The sequence below is a fragment of the Pipistrellus kuhlii genome, unplaced genomic scaffold (genome assembly GCF_014108245.1).
Source record: "Pipistrellus kuhlii isolate mPipKuh1 unplaced genomic scaffold, mPipKuh1.p scaffold_m20_p_17, whole genome shotgun sequence".
Classification (NCBI taxonomy): domain Eukaryota; kingdom Metazoa; phylum Chordata; class Mammalia; order Chiroptera; family Vespertilionidae; genus Pipistrellus; species Pipistrellus kuhlii.
In genome coordinates this window covers 17,214,261-17,234,799 of record NW_023425482.1, presented here as the reverse complement: position 1 = coordinate 17,234,799, position 20,539 = coordinate 17,214,261, and the positions used below count along the sequence as shown (strand labels likewise).

Below are 20,539 nucleotides of genomic sequence, written 5' to 3'. Positions count from 1 at the left end.
AATGTCAGTTGTTGGGAGTATAAACTGGTACAACCACCCTGGAAAACTGTTCAGTATATGTACCCCCTGTAGTCAACAGTGCTATCCTAAGCTTATACTCAACATAAAGGCTTATATTAGTCCACAAAAGACATGGAAAAAATGTTCATAGAAGCACTATTTGTAGTCACCCCAACTCGAAAAGACTTAAGTGCCCTAACTCTAAAGTGAATAAACAAATTGAGGTAGTCATATAAAAATTTCTTACTGCCAGGAGAATGAATGAACTACACCCATATGCAGTAATATGAACCGATTTCACAAGTGAATGAGGAGTGAATGGAGCCAGATCAAAAACTTTACACACTGTATGTAATTTATGTAAATAAGCAGAAGTAGCCTGTGGTATAGGGAGTGAGGGTGGCGAGGGGCGGAGACTGGAAGGTGGATGAGAGGAAGCTCCTGGGAGCTAGTAACGGGCACTGGCTACATTGTGTGTTCTGTGTGTAAAAGTATAGCTATTTGTACAGGTAGGATTGTTGCCCTTTTCTATATCTATGTGTACTGTCGTTAAAAGTTAAAATATTGCTAGTGAAAATCCCATTATCAATTTAAAAAAAATTAAGTAGTTACTATTAACAACTGTCTGGTCTGGTGTGAGTCCAGTACAGTACACATTGTCCTTCATTCGTTGTATTTGATCTTCAAATTGAGACCACACCATTCATGTGAGTTACCCAGTGGCTTTTGTCTTTAGTTCATGTCAGTAGGTGGCCTGTTTTATTTCTGATGATGTCACTTTTTCCTTATTTACTCTCAGTTACTTTCGTTACTGACACCCATTCATTTCTCAATTAGGGCTGACAGCAGTGAATGTCTATCCAGTACCCAGTCTTCTCACGTCTCTAGAACTTTCCAGGTGAGTGTTTCTTGAGGGTGGTGCTTGTTTGATTCCTACTATTTAAAAGATGTATGTGGATGATTTGGTAGTTTTGAGGTACAAAGAAATCTAAATACTTCTGAAGTCCCTCTCCTTCCTTCCATATGTATCACCATTCCTTAGGCCTATATCACCTCTTGTCTGGAATTCTGTAACAGCTTCCTGATTAGTCTTCCTTTTACTGATATAATCATCTCAACCAGACCTCCATGTAGCCACAGAGTGACCTTTTTAAAGGACAAAACTGACATTGTACTTACTTACTAATCCTTCAGTGATCTCCTGTATACCTGCGGGGTAAAGTTGCAGTCTTCTGGACATGATTTCGTTTTCTCCAGCCTGTATCTTACCACTCTCTGCTCCGTTTCCCCAAACTGCTTATTATTAATATTATTCCCACATATGTCATGCCATTTCTTTCCTTGCCTTTGTGTTCTCACTCATGCTGTCCTCTATTTCTTAGAATGTCCTCCTCTCTTCAGGTCATTGTCCAACGTTCTTCAAATTCTAACCCAGATGCCCTATTTCTTAGGAGCTTGCCTTGGTCCATTCCAGAAAAGTGCTTCCTTCACTGAGCCATTGTAGCCGTATCAGCATTTCTTTTACAGCCCTCACTTCATTCTGCCTCATCGTATCAATTGAACAATCAGTGGATATGTTGAAGCCTAGAGAGGCTAAGTAATACCTGAAAATAAAAATATTTTTACTAGGTGTCTGCTCAGTGCTCTGCTAAACATTTGCATTCACATTTTAAATGTTTTGAAGACTCCCACTAGTTATCTTGTGCCCCTACTTCCTCACTTTTATTCATTTTGTTCATTTCCCCCAAAATTTGCTCTTCTTCTTCCCCAGTTATTACCTATCGTCATCTTCAAAGGTTTATTTAAAATGCCACTTCTTCCAATAAGTCTTTCCGCATCTCTCCTTCAACCATCCCATCACATGTATGCTTTCCTACTGCTGAGAGCCTTTGTATCTTTTTTGAGCATGAAGTTTAATTGACCCAGGATTTTACGTGTTTGGGTGCTTGTCTCTGTCCGCCTCTCTCTCAGTGACATTCATTGAGCACCTAGTGCGTTCCAGAAGTGGACCAAGAATGCTTATGTATAATGCTCCTGCCCTCAGGGGGCTCATGGGCCAGTTAACAGGTATATTAAAGACGACTGAAATGAGTTCCACTCGTCATTGTAATTGATGACTTGTGTTGATTTATTTTTGATAGAAACCAACTGGAATGTGTCCCTGACTGGGCCTGTGAAGCAAAGAAGATAGAAATATTAGATGTGAGCTATAATCTTCTGACAGAGGTTCCTATGAGGTAAGTGTGTATTAATATATATATATATATATATATATATATATATATATACACACATATATATATGTGTGTATATATATATGTATATGTATACACACACACACACACACATACACACACATACACACACACACACACACATATATATATAGTATGTGTATAATGATATCTGTGTGTGTAAGCATGTATTTAATTACTCTCCTAGATTGGGGTTACTTTGGATAGGTACTTCCATTTATTTGTTCAATAATTATTCAGTACCTGCTGAGGGCAGGGCAGTATGAAGTTCTGTGAATGATGTAGTAACAGCTAATGCATAGGCTGGCCTGTAAGAAACTCATTAATAAGCAGGTAGTTGAGGGGACTTGTGCACATCTAACTGATAAAACGTAATGGGTTGCAGGCATAGGTTGGTTCTGTGATACTTATAATAGATACTCTTTATAGGATGAGTTACTGTGAGCTGGGCAAAGGGCTGAGAACTTTACTTTTATTTAATCCTTTGACAGCCTTATTATATAGGTGCTGTTATCCTCATCTTGTAGATTTGGAAACTAAGGCTTGGAGTGGCTTGGTAACTTGCCCAAGGTCACACTTAACTAGGAAGTAATGAATGCTGACATTGCAATGTTGTCATTTTTTTTTTTTTTTTTAATCCTTACCTGAGGAGTGAGGATATTTTTTCCATTGATTTTTAGAGAGAGTGGAGGGGCAGGGAGAGAGAGAGAAATAACAATGTGAAAGAGACACATTGATTGATTGCTTCCCACACGTGCCCTGAACTTGCCACCCAGGTATGTAAGCCCTCCCCAACCCCCGCCAGACCAAGAACCAAGCCCGAGACCCTCCGGTGTGCAGGCTGACCCTGTATAAATAAAATGTTGTAGAAATTCATAACTTTGAATAAAATGTTTTAGAAATTCATAACTCTGAATAATGATAAGATACAAGATGGTGGGATTTCTACATGTAGAGGGGAGAAAGAGAGAGGTACTTGGGAGGGGGTAAATGGTATATTCATAAGCATTGAATATGATTCTGCTCTTTACATATGATGTAAAATGTGTACTTACCATCTAGTGGAGTGTTTTAAATTAAACTAGAGGCTTTTGTAGTATAGTAGCCATGAGCACAACCTTGGAATCAGGCCTTAGTTCAAATCCTGACTGCCATTGACTACATTTAATGTGAAATATTATATTCAGCACATCAGTCACTATTTCTTCTGAACCTCATAATTAAGTGGCCTAGCACATTTTAAGCACAGAATAGTGGCTTTGTTATAATGAATTTTGTTATTAATTTATTATAGTTACCTATATTAATATTAATAGATTAACTCAATTCTTGGTGCTATCTAGACTTAAATCTCAGTTGATTTATTCTAGAAATTTTTTGTTTAGATCTCTTCTGTGCTGGTTGCTTTCATTAGCTCCGCTTTTCCCAGGGTGACCGTAATGATTTGCTGATGAGTGGTGTGTAAACATATGGCCATGGCTGCTTTCTTGGCTCAGGCACTTGTCAGGGATTATACTGTCTAGAAGAGTATGTTTCTATTCGTTTACTCATTTAATTAAATAGCCCAGGGCAGACTCAGGAAGAAAGATTTAAGTGAGTTTTTTGTTTCTTTGTACTGTCCCTCCTCCCCGCCCACTTCCAGAATTCTTAGTAGCTTGAGTCTTCGGAAACTGATGGTGGGACACAATCACGTGCAGAACCTCCCAGCGCTGGTGGAGCACATCCCCCTGGAGGTGCTGGATATTCAGCATAACCTGCTCACCAGGCTGCCGGACACCCTCTTCTCCAAGGCCTTAAAGTAAGTACCATTGACATTCTTTAGAAGAGCAGAATCATTTGACTGTGCTGACTTGTCATTGGGGTGACCTTTGGAACTAGATTTATAGTTTACCTCATAGCACAGCTAGGGGTGGAGACATTTGGACTTTCTATGAAATAAAATAGGACACTGTTTTATGAGGTGGTAATCTTCAACTCTAGAGTTGAATTAACTATCAAATACGTAAGAAGTTTTGGTGTTGTAAACAGTTTCAAACAGGTGGGGAAGGTTCAGGCTTTCATCTCAGAAAATGAATACAGTTATGACTTTTAAAGAGAAATTGCAGTGCTCTCATGCCACTTTCTTGACAATTTTCAGCTTTCTCATCAGGAGAAAAGGACATACCACTAAAATTGTTTTTGCTTCTAGCTTTACCAACCTATCATTGAGTTTTATTCTTTATTTGCATCACTCTTTTACTGCCTACTTTGAAAACTGCATTTGAAGGTAACACTGTTTCAGAAGGTGTTGCTTGCTTTCTCATTGTAAATTAGCAATAAGTAATATGTTTTCTTACTTTAACACCCATAATCAGGTATGCCTAACTTGTATGTCACTCACCTTTCAATGAAGATTTGTTTTTATAGCCTTCTGCAATATGGAGAAGGCAATATTATCTTCACTTTAGAAATGGAGAAAATAGAGATAAGCAGTAGTCATTTAACATAGGCTATAGCAGTGATTTTCAACTGGTGTGCTGCAAGAATGTTTAAAACATGTAATACCAGACTATTTAGTCAGGGGCACTGACCTCTTTTCCTTTAGATTGTCACATAAAATAATGACAACAGCCAAAACAAGCCCTCTGGTGTGAGTGAATCAAAATTATACTTTTTTTTTTTGTCAGATCAGCAAGAAATATATCTTTTTTGGTGTGCATAGAATTTCAAGTAGTTTTTATGTGCCATGAGATGCAAAGGTTGAAAATTGCTGGCTACAGGAAACATACAAAAGGCAGTTAGCTTACAATTGTCTGGTTTGTTCTTCGTGTGGCAGCTTATACATCTCAGTACACTTGGTTGGACTATCCAAAAAATAAAATCTTTGGAAATTCTAAAAAATGCTTGTATATAAAACAGAAAGAAAAACAATGTTTGTATATATAAAACATATTGTAAGTATAATTGGTATTTCCCTTTCGGAGCTCAGTTTGGCAATATATATGAAAATTTTGAAGATATGTGTATCTTTTGACCTCACCAGTTTTGCTTCTGGGAATGTAGTATAAAGAAATAATTGGATAAGGATACAAAGGTGCTCATTATAATGTCTTTAACAGCAAACAGTTGGAAACAGCATTATGCCCATTATTAGGGGATTTCAAGGGGCTTGGCTAAATAAATACGATGATGTTGAAATCTGACAAAATTTTTTCCCGAAGAGTGTCTTCACAGTTTGGATATTTGTGAACATGATTCTCAACAGCACTCTTTCGGGGGTGACATATAGTAAAGATAAAGCTAAGGTAGATTTCAGGCCACTACAGAAGCCCGGGACTACTACCAAGCCTGTCTATTTCCTGTCTATTTGGCGTGCATGAGTTGAGTAAAAGAAACTTCAATTGTTAAAATCAATTAGAGAAAACTGCCTGGAGGAAGTTTCACTTGTCATGCGTTTTGGAGCATGTAATGGCAGGGTGCCCTACTGAGGTGGCATGATTTTTTTCTACCTAAGGCAACAGATAACCATGCAGGAGATGATGTGTGTGTTCTGTCAGCCTCAGGTACTTGAATGCATCCGCAAATAGTCTGGAGTCCTTGCCACCTGCTTCTGCAGGGGAGGAGAGCCTGAGTGCCCTGCAGCTGCTCTATCTGACCAACAATCTCCTGACAGATCAGTGTGTGCCCGTCCTGGTCGGGCACCCACACCTGCGAATCTTGCATCTTGCAAACAACCAGCTACAGACTTTTCCCGCAAGGTAAACAAATGCACACTTTGGTCATTTCAGACAAATAACAGGCATTCTGCATTTGTTAGACTACATTACCACGATCTCACTAGGTACTCTTGCTTTATGTGGAGTGATTTATGGATTCTACTAGTTGAATGGGAAAGTGTTTGTACCTGGTTGTTACGTATCAGAAACTGGAGAAGTTGTGGTTAAAATGTGTTAAATTCTTAGTTGTATTTAGTAGATAATGAATGGTCTGAGAATTTGCAACCTAGAAAAGTACAGGCTTATGAAATAAATTAAAGAAATTCTGGAGACAATTTATTTCTGTTTTCATGTCAGCACTGCTTCATAAAAGTACTGTTGAGTTCATTAATTTATTCATTATGTTCAGTTGATCCTTGAATAAGCTGGGTGCTAGTGGGAACCAACCCCCATACAATCGATAATCCACATGTGGCTTTTCACTCTACAGTTGGCCCTTTACATATGTGGATTCAACTAACTACGGATACAAAACAATATGTTTGATCTGCAGCTGGTAGACCATGACTGGGAATGTGAAAATGCTGTTTCCCATCCACAGTTGGTTGAATCCAGGGGTGGGAAATCTGTAGCATAAAGAGCCAACTGTATTTATTGGGGGGGGGGGGGAATCAGTGTATAAGTGGATGAGCACAATTCAAACCCATTTTGTTCAGGGTCAGCTGTGTATATTGAATGCCTACTGTATGTCAAGTACTAAGTAAGTACTAGGGAAGCAGTGTCGATTAAGTTACAGCCTCTGTCCTCAAGTTGGGGACATTGGTAAGTATATAGGCAATTGCAGTGCAGCATAATAAATACAGGATGTTAAAGGTATATGTAGGTAGTTCATTGCATTGCACAGAGCCTGGGGGTGTTGGCCTTCCAGGAGGAAGAGATGAATAATAGCCAGGCTTCTTCACTTATAAGAAGACATTCTTTTGCACTATTTTCAAAATCAAGCACAGGTCTGGGCACTCCATAAGAGACTGGCTGAGAGGCACTCTCACTGTGTTTCTGTCCACAAGTCAGAAAGTAGTAGCAGATCCGAGCAGGGAGGTGTATGAGAGAACAGCATGAGATGTAGACATGGAACACTTAAAACGTATTAAGTAAAAAAACACATCAAGTTGTAAAATATAATGTAGCATCCTTTTTTAATTTAAAATTTAGTTTCGTGCATGACAAAGGACAAGAATACCCTCCACCGTAAAGTCATCAGAGTTTTCTGGTAGTATGATTATTTTTCCACCTCTGTTTTCCTTGTCCCTTTTTCCAATTTTTTTTCCAGTGAATATATATTACTATTAATTAGCAGTAATTAAATAGCAGTTTTAATTTACTGAACTTAATTATTAAAAAGTATTTATGGCTTTCCTAGCAATACAAATTATGGTATGTCATATTAGAGCAACTTGTAATAATCTAGATAAAGATGCTAGGCCATCTCAAGGTATTTTGGTTATTGTGGAGAAAGCTTTGCTCAATCCAGCAGAACAGTGAAGCACATTGCATTAACATTCTTAGCAGAGCGCTGTATGGATAATAACGACTCAAGCCGAAACCGGTTTGGCTCAGCGGTAGAGCATCGGTCTGCGGACTGAAAGGTCCCAGTCAAGGGCATGTACGTTGGTTGCGGGCACATCCCTGGTAGGGGGTGTGCAAGAGGCAGCTGGTCGATGTTTCTCTCTCATCGACGTTTCTAGCTCTCTATCTTTCTCCCTTCCTCTCTGTGAAAAATCAATTATATATATATACATATATATATATATATATATATATATATATATGTATATATATGTATATATATATAGATAGATAGATAGATATAGATATAGATATATATAATAATGACTCAATATAATGCTTAGTGAAGATAGACTGTGTTATGTATAGGTAATGGTAGATATTTAAAACTGAGAAGACTCTTAATGATTATTTAGTACAGCTTCTTTTATAGCTGAGGATATTGATATAAATCGACATTAACTTATGCAGTATTTTGCAACTAGTTAGTGGTGAAATCTACCAACCCTAGGCCGATGCTGATTCAGCCACTCCCTGTAAGTCACATAATAGGAAACTGTTAATGCACAAGATCCAACAGCTGTCAGAGAAGCCAGGGCAGCTCCAGCCCCTGCAAACACACGCTGAGGTTTGGCAGCAGCAGTCACCTTGGGGAGCCCTTCCCTTTCTGGGATCTCTGATCGTTTCATTACGGCCAGGCATCTGGCAGTGGGCCACACCTCTGCACTCTGGCTGCTGTAACACTTGCTTGGCAGCTTCTTTAGGGTGCAGTGTGGAATATTGGTGTTTCTTTTTCAGCAAACTAAATAAATTGGAACAATTGGAGGAACTGAACCTAAGTGGCAACAAGCTTAAAACCATTCCCACGACCATAGCGAACTGCAAAAGGCTCCACACCCTTGTCGCACACTCCAACAACATCAGCATTTTCCCAGAAATACTGCAGTTGCCTCAGATTCAGGTACTTTCACGTGCTGGAATGCTGTCCCTCTGGGGGGAGTGGAAGGAGAGTGAATGAGGTTGACCTCATAAGGAAGAAGGACATGGCAATTAGGGATCACAGAATATTCAATGGATTCCTGGGAAAAAATCAAGTTCCCTTGGAAGACATAGTAGTAGACTGAATGTTAGAGAGTTAAGAATTAACTACCTATGATGTATTTTCTTTTAATTTTTTCCATTCCCCCCCCTCAGTTTGTAGACTTAAGTTGTAATGACTTGACAGAAATCCTGATCCCAGAGGCCCTGCCTGCTACCTTACAGGACCTTGACCTGACTGGAAATACAAACCTGGTTCTGGAACACAAGACACTGGACACATTTAGGTAAGAAAACTTTTGAAAATGAATCCCCATGTGCTCTTAGTCCCACCAGCCATGTGGGGGCTTCTCAAGTGGTTTAGGTGGCACAGAGCACATTACATTACAACATGTAAGAGACAGTACAAGCTCATTCATTGTACCAAGACTTAATTGTATCAAAATACTTAAAATAAGTAACATTTGGCTGGAATGTTGAAGTCTTTGTTGTGCCTAGTTTTCATAGAGAGAACAGTGTCAATTGTAAAATATTTGGCCCCTTTTTCTTCCTCCTACCCTTTTCCTTTCTCCACCTTGGCCAGGGGGTCAGCACACTACTTTCAAGTGAGTCCCTCTGGAAGTGAATCTTAGTCTGTCAACAGACTATTTTATAAAAGTATATAGTATTGTTAGTATAGTTTTTGTAACATACAGAAGTATTTACAGTTTAATCTTCCCTTCTTCCACTTCCCATAGCCATATCACAACCCTGAAAATTGACCAGAAACCTTTGCCAACCACGGATCCTACAGTTACATCAGCTTTTTGGAGCCATGGACTGGCTGAGATGGCAGGGCAGAGGAACAAGTGAGTATCTTGGCCATGGAGGCTGAGAAAGAAGAAAGGTAGCCGCTGACATCTGGGAACTGATCTGATACTAAACCTAGGACATATTCTCTTGTTGGATGTAAACAAGTCACAGAATATCAGCATCAGATAATATCCCTTTGAGACCATGATCCAGTGGGACAACAACAAGATGAATGTGCAGACCCCAAAATACCAAATGCTCTCTCATCCCTACCATAAAATGGGCGACTGCTACCATGTTTTCCTGAAAATAAGACATCCTCCGAAAATAAGACCTACTTACAGGTTTCCTTCTGAGTGAAATATAAGGCATGCCCCCCAAAATAAACCGTACCCCCCCCCCCCCCCGGCTAAACATGAGAGATTTGGTCCACTGATTCTGAAAGAAATGGAGTCACAAGAAATTCACCAGGAAATTCAGGAATTGGATTGTTATGATGATGTTTCAGAAGATGATGACATGATTGTCATTGAATAAATGAGTAAATTCTTGATACTGTAGGATTCACAGTTTGTCTGGTTTGTGTTGACAACTACCGTACTACCGTACCGTATATAGGTAATAAATTTCCTTTAGTTTCATTTAAAATAAATGTGTGCCATATTCTTTTTCATGGAAAAATAAGATATCCCCTGAAAATAAGACTTAGCGCATCTTTGGGAGCAAAAATTAATATAAGACACTGTCTTATTTTCGGGAAAACAGTACTTTTTGTACCAATTACAGCTTTATCCTTATGCTAATCTTCTCCTATAGATAAGATTGGAGATACCCAACCTTCGAATGGCCCTGCTTTCTGGCAGCCCCCACTCTAGTATGATCATCGCTTCATTAGACCTTCTCCAAAGTGACCCAGCCAAAGCCCACACCCTGTGCTAGGTCTGACCTACACTCCCCAGAGTTCCATGATGTGCATTCTGCCTTGCTAAGGGCATAATACACTCAACTCATCCAACCACAGGCGTGCACCTGGGGCCTCTGGTTGAAGGGCGTTAACAATACTAGTCTTTGATAACTACTAAGAGAAAACATTCATCTTTCCAGCTTTGGCAGCATTGCAAAGTTAAAATGTGTACAGCTTCTGAATGTGGCTGGATTCCCGTTAGTCATCAGCTCTTTCAAATGCTGCCTAATTATGTAACACTTTTCATTTGTAGGTTAGGATTTACTCTTGTTCTTCTCCACCCTCAATTAACACTTAGTTTTTTAAAGAAGGCTCCCCAGAGAATAATCCTTTTACCAACAACTTTCTTTGGTGTTTGTCTTTCTGGGGTAGGCTGTGTGTATCTTCGCTAGCTGTGGATACCTTTGCGGAGGGCGTGGGAGCCGTGTACGGCATGTTCGATGGGGACCGGAATGAGGAGCTCCCCCGCCTCCTGCAGTGCACGGTGGCAGACGTGTTTCTGGAGGAGGTCCAGCACTCGTCCAGTGACACCGTTTCCATGGCTCACACCTTCTTGGTATCTCACAGGTAAGCAGGTGGGTTGAATAATCCCTGACTCAGTTCTGCTTTTGGAAAATCTCACTAAAGCCAGAAGGCCAGAGTCTAAATTACAGGTACAGAATCAAGATAAGATCTTGCTCCTCCTGCCCTGGCTGTTCTCTCCAAATCAGCATAGAATGTGGGGATTTTGGTGCTCTAAAGAGCCTGTGGAAACATCTTTGTTTTCTCTGTTGAACCCAAAGGCTCCTGAAGATCTATCTGGAAAGCCCAGAAACGATGTGGGAAAGGTTGTGTGTGTATATGTGCATTTGGGGGAAGGAGCATGATAAGCTTTCATAAGATTCTCCAAGGAGTCAATGACCTACAGCACATGAAGCACTGGTCAGATTCATGCGTTTAGAATACTTATTGGGATTTACCAACTAATCTTCTAAGCCAATGGTCAGCAAACTGTGGCTCGTGAGCCTTGGTTTGCCACTCCGTTAACTAATGTTTGCGGACCACTGACCTAGATTCTCGATTCCAATAATTACAGGCTGTTGTTGTTCCTTGTGATTAAGCCCTATCCCAGTGGTCTGCAAACTCATTAGTGAACAGAGCGAGCTAGGGATGGATGCCATATGTATGGAAGAAATACAGGGGAAATTATGATCCTTCCTTCAAGGAACTTACAACCTAATTGTGCGGTTCTCAATGTGTTGTTCTAGGACAACAGCCTCAGCAGCTTCAACATCATTGGAAACTTGTTAGAAATGCAGGTTGTTAGGCTAGCTCCTTATCTACTGAGTCAAATTCTGGGGGTGGGCCCAGCAATCTCTGTTTTTACAAACCCTAAGTGATTTGGATGCTCTAAGGTTGAAACCACTGAGTTAGGCCATTGTGGTCAATGATTAGACACAATAGAAGGAGCAGAGAAAGATGTACCTTACTCTCTCCTTTGACCTCACCCGTGGTGTAAAATTCCTTTTCTCAGTGAGCTAAGCACAGAAGGCAGAACTCTGTTCACCATTATCACCTATAGCCAGAGACTGCCTTCAGGTGGATAAGGGTGGGGCTGGTTCAGCCACATGGCAGGAAAACAAGGAAACTGTGGCCATGAAGGACTGCCACTTTCTTCTTACTCTAGCTACCAGGTCTTCATTTTCTCTCTAAACAGGAAATTAGGGATGGCTGGTCAGAAGCTGGGCTCCTCTGCTCTTCTTTGTTATATCCGCCCTGACATTGCCGACTCAACAAGTAGTTTTAGCTTGACGGTGGCCAACGTGGGCACGTGCCAAGCAGTCCTGTGTCGAGGTGGGAAACCAGTGCCCCTCTCTAAAGTCTTCAGCCTGGAACAGGATGCGGACGAGGCCCACAGAGTGAAGGACCAAAAAGCCATCATAACAGAGGTGAGTCTCGCTCTCCACCAGTCACTCCTCCCCAAATCTAGTGAATGTGTTTTCGTAATGGCAGTAGAGGCCCACTTCCTCCTGTCAAGCCTTGTAAACTGTATCCAGTCAGATAATAGTCCTAGAAAAAAGCTAATGAGCAGCTAATGACCAGCCAGAAGAAAAGGCAAATTAATTAGAAGGAAAAATCTGAATTTGATGCTTCAGGTCAGCTATTTTCAGTCTTTTTCATCTCATAGCATACATAAACTGATTACTAAAATTCTGTAGCAAACCAAAAAATATTCTTTTTCCTGATCTGAAAAAAAAAAGTATAATTTTGATTCATTCACACCAGATAGCTATTGTTATATTGGCTGTTGTGTTGTCATTTTTTAATTTGACAACCTAAGGGAAAAGAGGTCAGTGCCCTTGACTAAATAGTAAGGTATTGCATGTTTTAAAAATTGTGTCAGCACACCTGCTGAAAATCACTGCTTAGATGTATAGCTAGCAGGTAAAATGAAGGTAAACGTTCCCTTTGGTTAATTTCCAAACAGAAGAGAAACACTCCTATAGTCTGACATCCTATTCTGAAATGCAAAGTTTCAAAATAATTTTTTCTGTTCTTAATACAGTTGTATTTGGCTTATATGCTCTGGTTATATTTTCTTTTTTAAATAATGAAGCACCAGTATCTCCACAATTTTATAGCTTTTCTTCTGTTTCAGAAATTAGCATAGCATTTTTGCTTTCAAAGAGACTTTAGCAATTCATGTGAGCATTGTTTACTGCAAAGCAGAATTCTGTTCAGATCTTTTGCCCATTTTTAATTGAATTGTTTGTTTCTTTATGGCTGAACTTTAAGAACTCTGAATTTTGGATACAAGTCCTTATCAGATATGTGTTTTGTAAATACTTTCTCCCTGTCTGTGGCTTGTCTTCTCATTTTTTAAATCACTGTCTTTTGCAGAGAAGTTTTTAATTTTAATGAAGTCCCACTTATTTTTCTTTCATGGTTCATGTTTTGGTGTTGTATCTAAAAACTTATTGCCAAACCCAAGGTCACCTAGATTTTTTTTCTGTCCTATCTTTTGGAAGTTTTGGAAGTTCAGATTGGTTTTGAATTAATTTTTGGAAAGGTGAAAGCTCTATGTCTAGATTATTTTTCTTTCTTTTTTGCATGTGAATGTCCAGTCGTTCCAGCAGCATTGGTTGAATAGACTGCCCTTTCTCCATGGAGTTGCCTTTACTCTTTGTCAAAGATCAGTGGGCTGTGTTTGTGGGTTCATTTCTGGGCTTTTTGTTCTGTCAGAATTTTATCAGGACTATCCGTATTAGATTTTATCCAAGGAAGCAACCAAAAAAAAATATATCACAATGTGGTTGATACAATGAAGATTCTGGAACTCTGAGGCATTATAGTCTTAGAAAGGTCTTTAAAAGTGAAAACAAAAATGAAAGATAAAAGAACGTTTTGTATGATTATATTCTTACAGAATTTAGTAATGTTTCAATTTGAGGGGTAAAGAGGATTCTAGACAAGTAGGAAATATTTTTATAAACGTTATATTTATTTTTAAAATATATTTTATTGATTTTTACAGAGAGGAAGGGAGAGGGATAGAGTTAGAAACATCGATGAGAGAGAAACATCGACCAGCTGCCTCCTTCACACCCCTTACTGGGGATGTGCCCACAACCAAGGTTCATGCCTTGACCGGAATTGAACCTGGGACCTTTCAGTCCACAGGCCGATGCTCTATCCACTAAGCCAAACCAGTTTTGACTATAAACGTTATTTTAAACACAGATATTGTTTGCTTATTTGCTAAGCGCTGTGCTTTCATTATTTTGCTTAATCTTCATAATAACAGCCATGAAAGAATTGCTTTTATTTCCATTTCACAGTTGAGGAAAGTAAAATTTAGTGTTTGTGATAAGTTCTGGTAAATAGAGAACCAGGATTTTCACCCAGATAATGACTGCATCTATGAAATAAATTTATTGATGGCTTTAGAGGTTTTGCTTGGTTTTATCTTGAAAAGAAATAAGTATCAAGTATCTGGCAGATGAACATCCCCATCTGTTACTAAGGTTTTTCCTTTAAGTTTGGAATTATACCAATTGTGACTTGACCTGTTACTCATTTTTGGTTATAATCCTTACAGATTAGGTACATTTACTGCAGATTTCAGACTTTCCTTTTTTTAGGCTACATAATTTTGGAGATTACTTAATGCTTTAGTCACAAAGATTGCCTTAGTCATTTAATATCTTTCTGAATCTTTTCGGTCCTAACTGTGCCTTTGAATGAGAAATCATTTTTAGTGACCCATCTGAGTTTTGGCCTCTCTGAGAACACTAGTGATGGAGAATTAATGACAGTTCTGCTCCTTATTTTTCTAACAGACGTCTTTCTATTTAAGGACATGCTGAGGCCTTTACTTCATGTTAAAGCACATATCTTTTGAGATTGAGGTACCTTTTAGCCACTTGATTTTAATTGGTTTTAACTATAGTCCTCTGAATATTCAGTATAACCATCTGATATTTTGTTCTTTTAGGATTTTATACATTTAGTTTTGTAAGGCCACTTAAAATACACAGATCTTCGGAAAAACCATAATACATATGTCAGTTCTGTTTTTTGTTTGTTTGTTTTCTTGTAGAGCCGTAAGCATTGTGAAATAGAAAGATATAAATTGTATCTCATTGTTCCGTGTTTTTCAAAATTTGCATTCTGCTGCCTCCAGGATAACAAAGTGAATGGGGTAACCTGCTGCACCCGGATGCTGGGCTGTACATATCTCTACCCTTGGATCCTCCCCAAGCCCTACATCTCCTCCACTACACTTACCATTCAGGACGAGTTGTTGATCCTGGGAAACAAAGCATTGTGGGAACACTTGTCATACACAGAAGCTGTCAGCGCAGTGCGTCATGTGCAGGACCCCTTAGCAGCTGCCAAGAAGCTGTGCACACTAGCGCAGAGCTACGGTTGCCGGGACAATGTGGGGGCAGTAGTGGTTTACTTGAACATGGGTGAGGAAGGCTGCACTTGCGAGGTGAATGGGCTCGGCCTGCCGGGTCCCGGGGGATTTGCTCCAACCACCGCCACCAAGGACCCGCTCAAGCCAACCACTCCTTCCTCCAGCAGCGGGATCGCCTCTGAGTTCAGCAGCGAGATGTCCACGTCGGAGGTGAGCAGCGAGGTGGGGTCCACCGCTTCTGATGAGCACAACACCGCCGGCCCGGACGCCAGCTTGCTGCCCCGGCCAGAGAGGCGCTGCAGCCTCCACCCCGCCCCCGCCTCCGCGGTGTTCCAGCGCCAGCCGTCTTGTGCGACTTTCTCGAGTAACCAGTCTGACAATGGCCTGGACAGTGACGATGACCAGCCCGTCGAGGGGGTCATAACCAACGGCAGCAAAGTAGAGGTGGAAGTGGATATCCACTGCTGTAGGGGGAGGGAGAGCTCGCCCACGCTCCCAAAGACTTCTCACACCCCGTGTCCCGAGGAACAGGGGAGAGGATTGTGTTTTGGGATCCGCAGACAGAACAGTGTGAACAGTGGCATACTTCTGCCGGTGAGCAAGGACAGGATGGAGCTACAGAAGTCTCCCTCCACCTCCTGTCTCTACGGGAAGAAACTCTCCAATGGCTCGGTTGTGCCCCTCGAAGACAGCCTGAACCTCATTGAAGTGGCCACAGAAGCACCCAAGAAGAAAACTGGCTATTTTGCTGCCCCCACGCAGCTGGAGCCGGAGGATCAGTTTGTTTTACCTCGTGACCTGGAAGAAGAAGTGAAGGAGCAAATGAAGCAACACCAGGAAAGCAGGCCCGAGCCTGAGCTGATTGAAGAGGATCGGACCGAGCTCCCCGAGGAGTTTGACACGGCACTGTAATCCTCCCCAGCAGCCCAGCGTTCGGGAAGGCTGTGTGGGGTCGGGCTGGGGATCCTTCCAGAGGCACGTTGCCTCTGCATTTCTAAACCATAGATGAAGGAGGTAGAACTTGGAGCCAAAAATGGTGAGAGCTATCAGGGTCTCACTCCGGATAAGTTAGTAAACACCATCAGTGTTAAGTTTCACTTTTAACCTGCACTGGGATTCCCAGAGTTACTGGGAAGAAAGCAGATGTTGCTCTGTTATCAGTCCTGCCACCTGCCATTAACCCTTTCTCTCCTAGGATAATTTTGAGAATTTGCCTGCCTGGGTAGGAAAGGGACTATTTCTGTGGAGGAAAATAACTGAAGATGATTCCCTTTACTGATTGCTGCTGATGGATCTCTATGACAGAGGAATCACCTTATGTCTCAACCTAACTGGTGGGATGTGATGTGTCTAGTCACATGACTTTTCATTCTTCTCTACGAGAATACAGCCTATCAAAATGACGTTTATTGGAAATGTAGAACCAATCAAACAGATAATTTATGTATGTAATGTAACGAGAGCACTTTCCATTGACTGTGAACTTTTTATTTTCGAATCTGCACTCGAGCCAATCTTCTTAGAGGCAGCCCAGCACCGTGGTCTCCGTAGGTAGAATGAGCATCAGGTGTTGGAGCCTTGCATGAGGGTACTAGGCAGGGTCCTGGGAAATTGATTTAATTGTTGGATGTCAGACTGTGAAAGCTCCTGAGAAGCTTGGGGGAATAGAATCTTTTTTGGGGGGGGGGGGGGGGCGGGGGCGGTGAAGATGGGAAAGAAGTGAAGACTAAGGCTACTTCCCCAAAATGACAAAAAAGAGAGAAAAGCTCCTTGATGAATGTGACACCTGCTAGGAGTTCCCCAGCAGGTCTAGAGAGAGGCCTTTGGGGGTTGGCCTCTTTTCATAACACCTGATGGAGTGGCAGTCAGCCTCCTGGTGTGTAGGGCCAAGGCTGGTGCTGCTCACATCCAGGTAACCTTGAGTATTTAATGGCAGATGTCCCTGAACAGACAGGCTGAATGAGAACAGAAGGATGGATGGAGCTCAGGTGTTAGGTTCCCTCTCTTACTCTAGAGCAAGGGATGGTTTTCTAAAATGTTGCGAGTGAGTGGAGAGTTCACCTCTTTAGTGTTTAACAGAGTACTGAAAACTGCTTATCCACGTCACATGGTTTGAGAATACTAGGATCAATTACTAATATAACAGAGAATTTAAAAATCCTAAGCTTACAGAAAATGTGATTTACTATATTTTTTTGCACATTCCACATAACCCTAGCAAAATGCAGTCCCTTCCATATTTCTGTTCTGTTGCCTTTTCCATTAGATTTACTTAGGAAAATGAATTTCTATTTATTCCTACAAAATTTTGACACTGCTTGATTTTACCCATGGGGAATGTGCTTTGAGTGATTTCTAGAATACTTTCACAATTAAAAAGAAAGCAGAGTGGAACCATTTTTAATTTTGTTTCATAAGAAATAATGTTAAAAATAGGGTTGATATATACATAAGTAGGGTCCTGTCCACAAATGGTTGGTCATCATGTATCTTCACCTTTTCAGAGGCCCCACACCCACATGTGTGTTTTGGTGGGGTACATACACTCTTGGAGGATTCCATACCACTTCAATGACTGTCTAAGTTCAACTCCTCAAGAGTCTGAATTTGGGTCCCCAAATTTTCAGGAATACTTGACTTCCCTGTGTCAAACTACTGGTCAGCTACTGCAGAATTTTAGAACTCAGGTCTTGATTTGAAGTGGGGAACATAGTAGTTCATACAAAGTTTAGGTGCTGTTAGAAAGATGGGAACAATAGTGTGTTGCTGCCTTATTTTTATATAGGAAAATGAAAAAAAAAAATGAAGGGAAAATGAAAATGAAGGAAACACCCAAGATAATAGTGATGGGTGATATAAAACATCTTTCTACCCAGACAGCAGAAGCTCTGAGTTATAGAATAGTGGTGTTGTCTAGAAGAGAAAGTTGTTTTGGGAATATACCACTTTAATAGTATAGTCTCTTAAAAATTGTCCTTTATCTGTGAACCTTCTTCTTGTCTTCTTTGTTACCCACCCTTTATGGAACCATCACAAAACCCACTTCTGAAATGACTTTTCCAGAAGTTAAATGTACTTACTTTTCAGTCAGAAGAACTCTGAAGTTCCAGATGTTCTGTGTAGTAGATTTATTTTCAGGAAATACTAGGTTGTGTTGGATATCTTTAATATAGGCTATACCAAAACTATTTATTCTTCTTTGTAACTTCCTTTAGTTCCCTTTTCTCTGTGATTGCTCTGTATTAACACAGAGGGTAAAAAGGCCATAGCCCATTACCAAAAATATACAGAATCTCCTGACCTGTGAGGTCGTTTGCAGTCATTGTGTGAACTGATTAGACTGTTCGGTGGTGAAAGACAGTAATCTGTCTCCAGGTGAATGTAACCTCCTTCCTAGGACTTTACCCAGAGGATGTGTTCTCCAGGTGGGCAGAGAACCATGGATCTCTAGTCCAGAGATCCTGGCCTCTGCATGATTCTCAGGTCTCTGTGTGTACCTCCCATTGAATACAAAAAATTTAAGAGAATTTCTGAAAATATCATCACTCCTGCCGATGGGAGCAGTTCAGCAGTCCTATGGAAGAAAGAAAAATACACTAGTCTTGGTCTTGGCAGCCATGGTATTCTTCCTTTTATCCAAATGAATTGGGAATATATGCGAACATTTGAATGCTGGTATATCAAAGCTACCGTGCTACCAATAGAGTCATTGAATTACCACTCCTAATGCAAGTGAAGGTTTTATTTACTACTGTGAGTGTGAGTGTGTGTGTGTGCGCGTGTGCAATACACTTATGAGTTCCTTTTCCTGGTGTATAGAAGAGCCAATACGAGCAGCTTGGTAATCATTGGGTGCTATTATAATTGTTTGTAGCGAGTGCTATTTTTCAGGAGATGGAGCCAGTTAGTTAGGTTTGGCTGATCTACTGAATATCATGTGATGCTCTTCTTTCCATGTAGACCTTCAGTAAAAGCAGGTACTTGGAAGCCACAGGCTCACCTCTCTCTACTCAATAATTATTAATGAAGAGACCTCCATAAGGAGGGAGCACTTGGCTATTATCAATAAATGTACTAATTATTAAATAGTCTCCAAGCCATTCAGTGATGTCTGCAGCATCACGATAGAACTGTCTTGTGTCACTTTTTACTTCCTTCTGGGTGGGGCCTTTTAGACTCCCCAATCATGGAGGCAAGTTAATCTTTCTCTCCAGTTAGTGACTTTTGCCCCATAGCTGGGTAAGCACTTCCTAGATGGAGAAAAGCAGCTACAGTAAATCCTGCTCTGTTTCCCTCATTTGGTGATCATTCAAATCACACATAAGCTCCTTGTACTCTTAAATTTCATGCACTTCTCCCAGATGCTATAGGGTTTCCTCTTGCTGTTGCCAATGGACGTCATCCAGACAGTGAGTTCCTATCTTACGGTTTTGTGCAATCATTGTCGTATTGTAGTCCTAAGACTCATTATAGTGTATTTTTGATATTTTTGAAATGTGTTAAATTTTTTAATTCAATAATATGAGCCAGAGCATGTTGCAGCAAATCTATTATTTGTAAAAAAAAATAAATAACAATAACAACAATAATAAATAAAATGAAATGGAACATCTTTTTTCATGGCTTTGTTTTAAAATGAAATACCTGTTATTTTATAAATCATTTTAGCATGCAACTGTAATTTTCTCTAACTTGTATGTAGAATTAGTTTCCTAACCAAAAACACCATTAGAATTTTTCTGCTTTTTCTTGCTTTAGGGGAAGATAACAAATGAAACTACATTCCATGACACACTATGAAGCTATGAGTTAAGGGCAGAATAAATATTTTTGATCATCTTTTAAGCTGAGATAGCAATAAAGTTTTTTTTATGCTAAGAAACATTATATTCTGACTTGTTTTCTATGTTTTTTTGTTTCTAATCCCAAAGACAGGAAACATGGCCCTTATTTACATGCAGGTGATTAGCTGACTGGAGGAAACTCAATTGTAAACAATCTACAGCTCCTCTTAAATCATAGAGCTGATGGTGATAGAGAAGCCAAGTGCATAATCTGGCCATCATATTTAGTATAATGTATAATAATAATGGCTTTGGTATTAGAACTTCAGACATACCTGGTAGGTTTGGGCCCATAAAATACTTATAATCTAGGTTAGCCTCTAAGTTGTTCCTCTCTCCTCCCCTCATTGACTATCTCCCAAATATCTGGATTTGGAGCAAGATTATAACTACCTCTCGCTCCAGATGAAGTCCAAATTAAAGCCATCAATTTCCTTCTCATTAGCAGAGCAGACATTTTAAAAAGTTGGTTCACTATTCATTGA

General features: G+C 40.2%; 2 protein-coding genes and 1 long non-coding RNA gene across 6 annotated transcripts in view; 1 reads left to right on the top strand and 2 right to left on the bottom strand.

The window, feature by feature from the left end:
• The window catches only part of PHLPP2 (PH domain and leucine rich repeat protein phosphatase 2), a 66,658-nt gene extending 49,785 nt beyond the window's left edge, over nucleotides 1-16,873 (top strand). For 3 of the 4 annotated variants that reach the window (XM_045582718.1, XM_036441100.2, XM_045582717.1), the window contains 10 exons: nucleotides 838-898; nucleotides 2,142-2,237; nucleotides 3,898-4,053; nucleotides 5,792-5,992; nucleotides 8,315-8,477; nucleotides 8,711-8,841; nucleotides 9,292-9,402; nucleotides 10,683-10,877; nucleotides 12,007-12,238; nucleotides 14,974-16,873. In XM_045582718.1, the coding sequence (XP_045438674.1) occupies nucleotides 838-898; nucleotides 2,142-2,237; nucleotides 3,898-4,053; nucleotides 5,792-5,992; nucleotides 8,315-8,477; nucleotides 8,711-8,841; nucleotides 9,292-9,402; nucleotides 10,683-10,877; nucleotides 12,007-12,238; nucleotides 14,974-16,122 (2,495 nt within the window). In that variant the 3' untranslated portion in view covers nucleotides 16,123-16,873. The remainder of the gene's footprint in view (nucleotides 1-837; nucleotides 899-2,141; nucleotides 2,238-3,897; nucleotides 4,054-5,791; nucleotides 5,993-8,314; nucleotides 8,478-8,710; nucleotides 8,842-9,291; nucleotides 9,403-10,682; nucleotides 10,878-12,006; nucleotides 12,239-14,973) is intronic. The other variant, XM_045582719.1, reaches the window with a different exon arrangement.
• Nucleotides 2,111-2,946, bottom strand: LOC123652485. Its single transcript, XR_006741859.1, has 2 exons — nucleotides 2,900-2,946; nucleotides 2,111-2,171 (listed from the first exon to the last, which is right to left on the bottom strand). It is a non-coding gene; the product is annotated as an uncharacterized LOC123652485 (long non-coding RNA).
• Nucleotides 5,810-20,539, bottom strand: part of MARVELD3 (MARVEL domain containing 3) — a 28,437-nt gene continuing 13,707 nt past the window's right edge. Inside the window, exons 4-5 of the transcript XR_006741858.1 lie at nucleotides 13,896-13,901; nucleotides 5,810-5,822 (exon numbers count right to left, since the gene is read on the bottom strand). The gene's annotated coding sequence lies outside the window, so the exon portion shown is untranslated. The remainder of the gene's footprint in view (nucleotides 5,823-13,895; nucleotides 13,902-20,539) is intronic.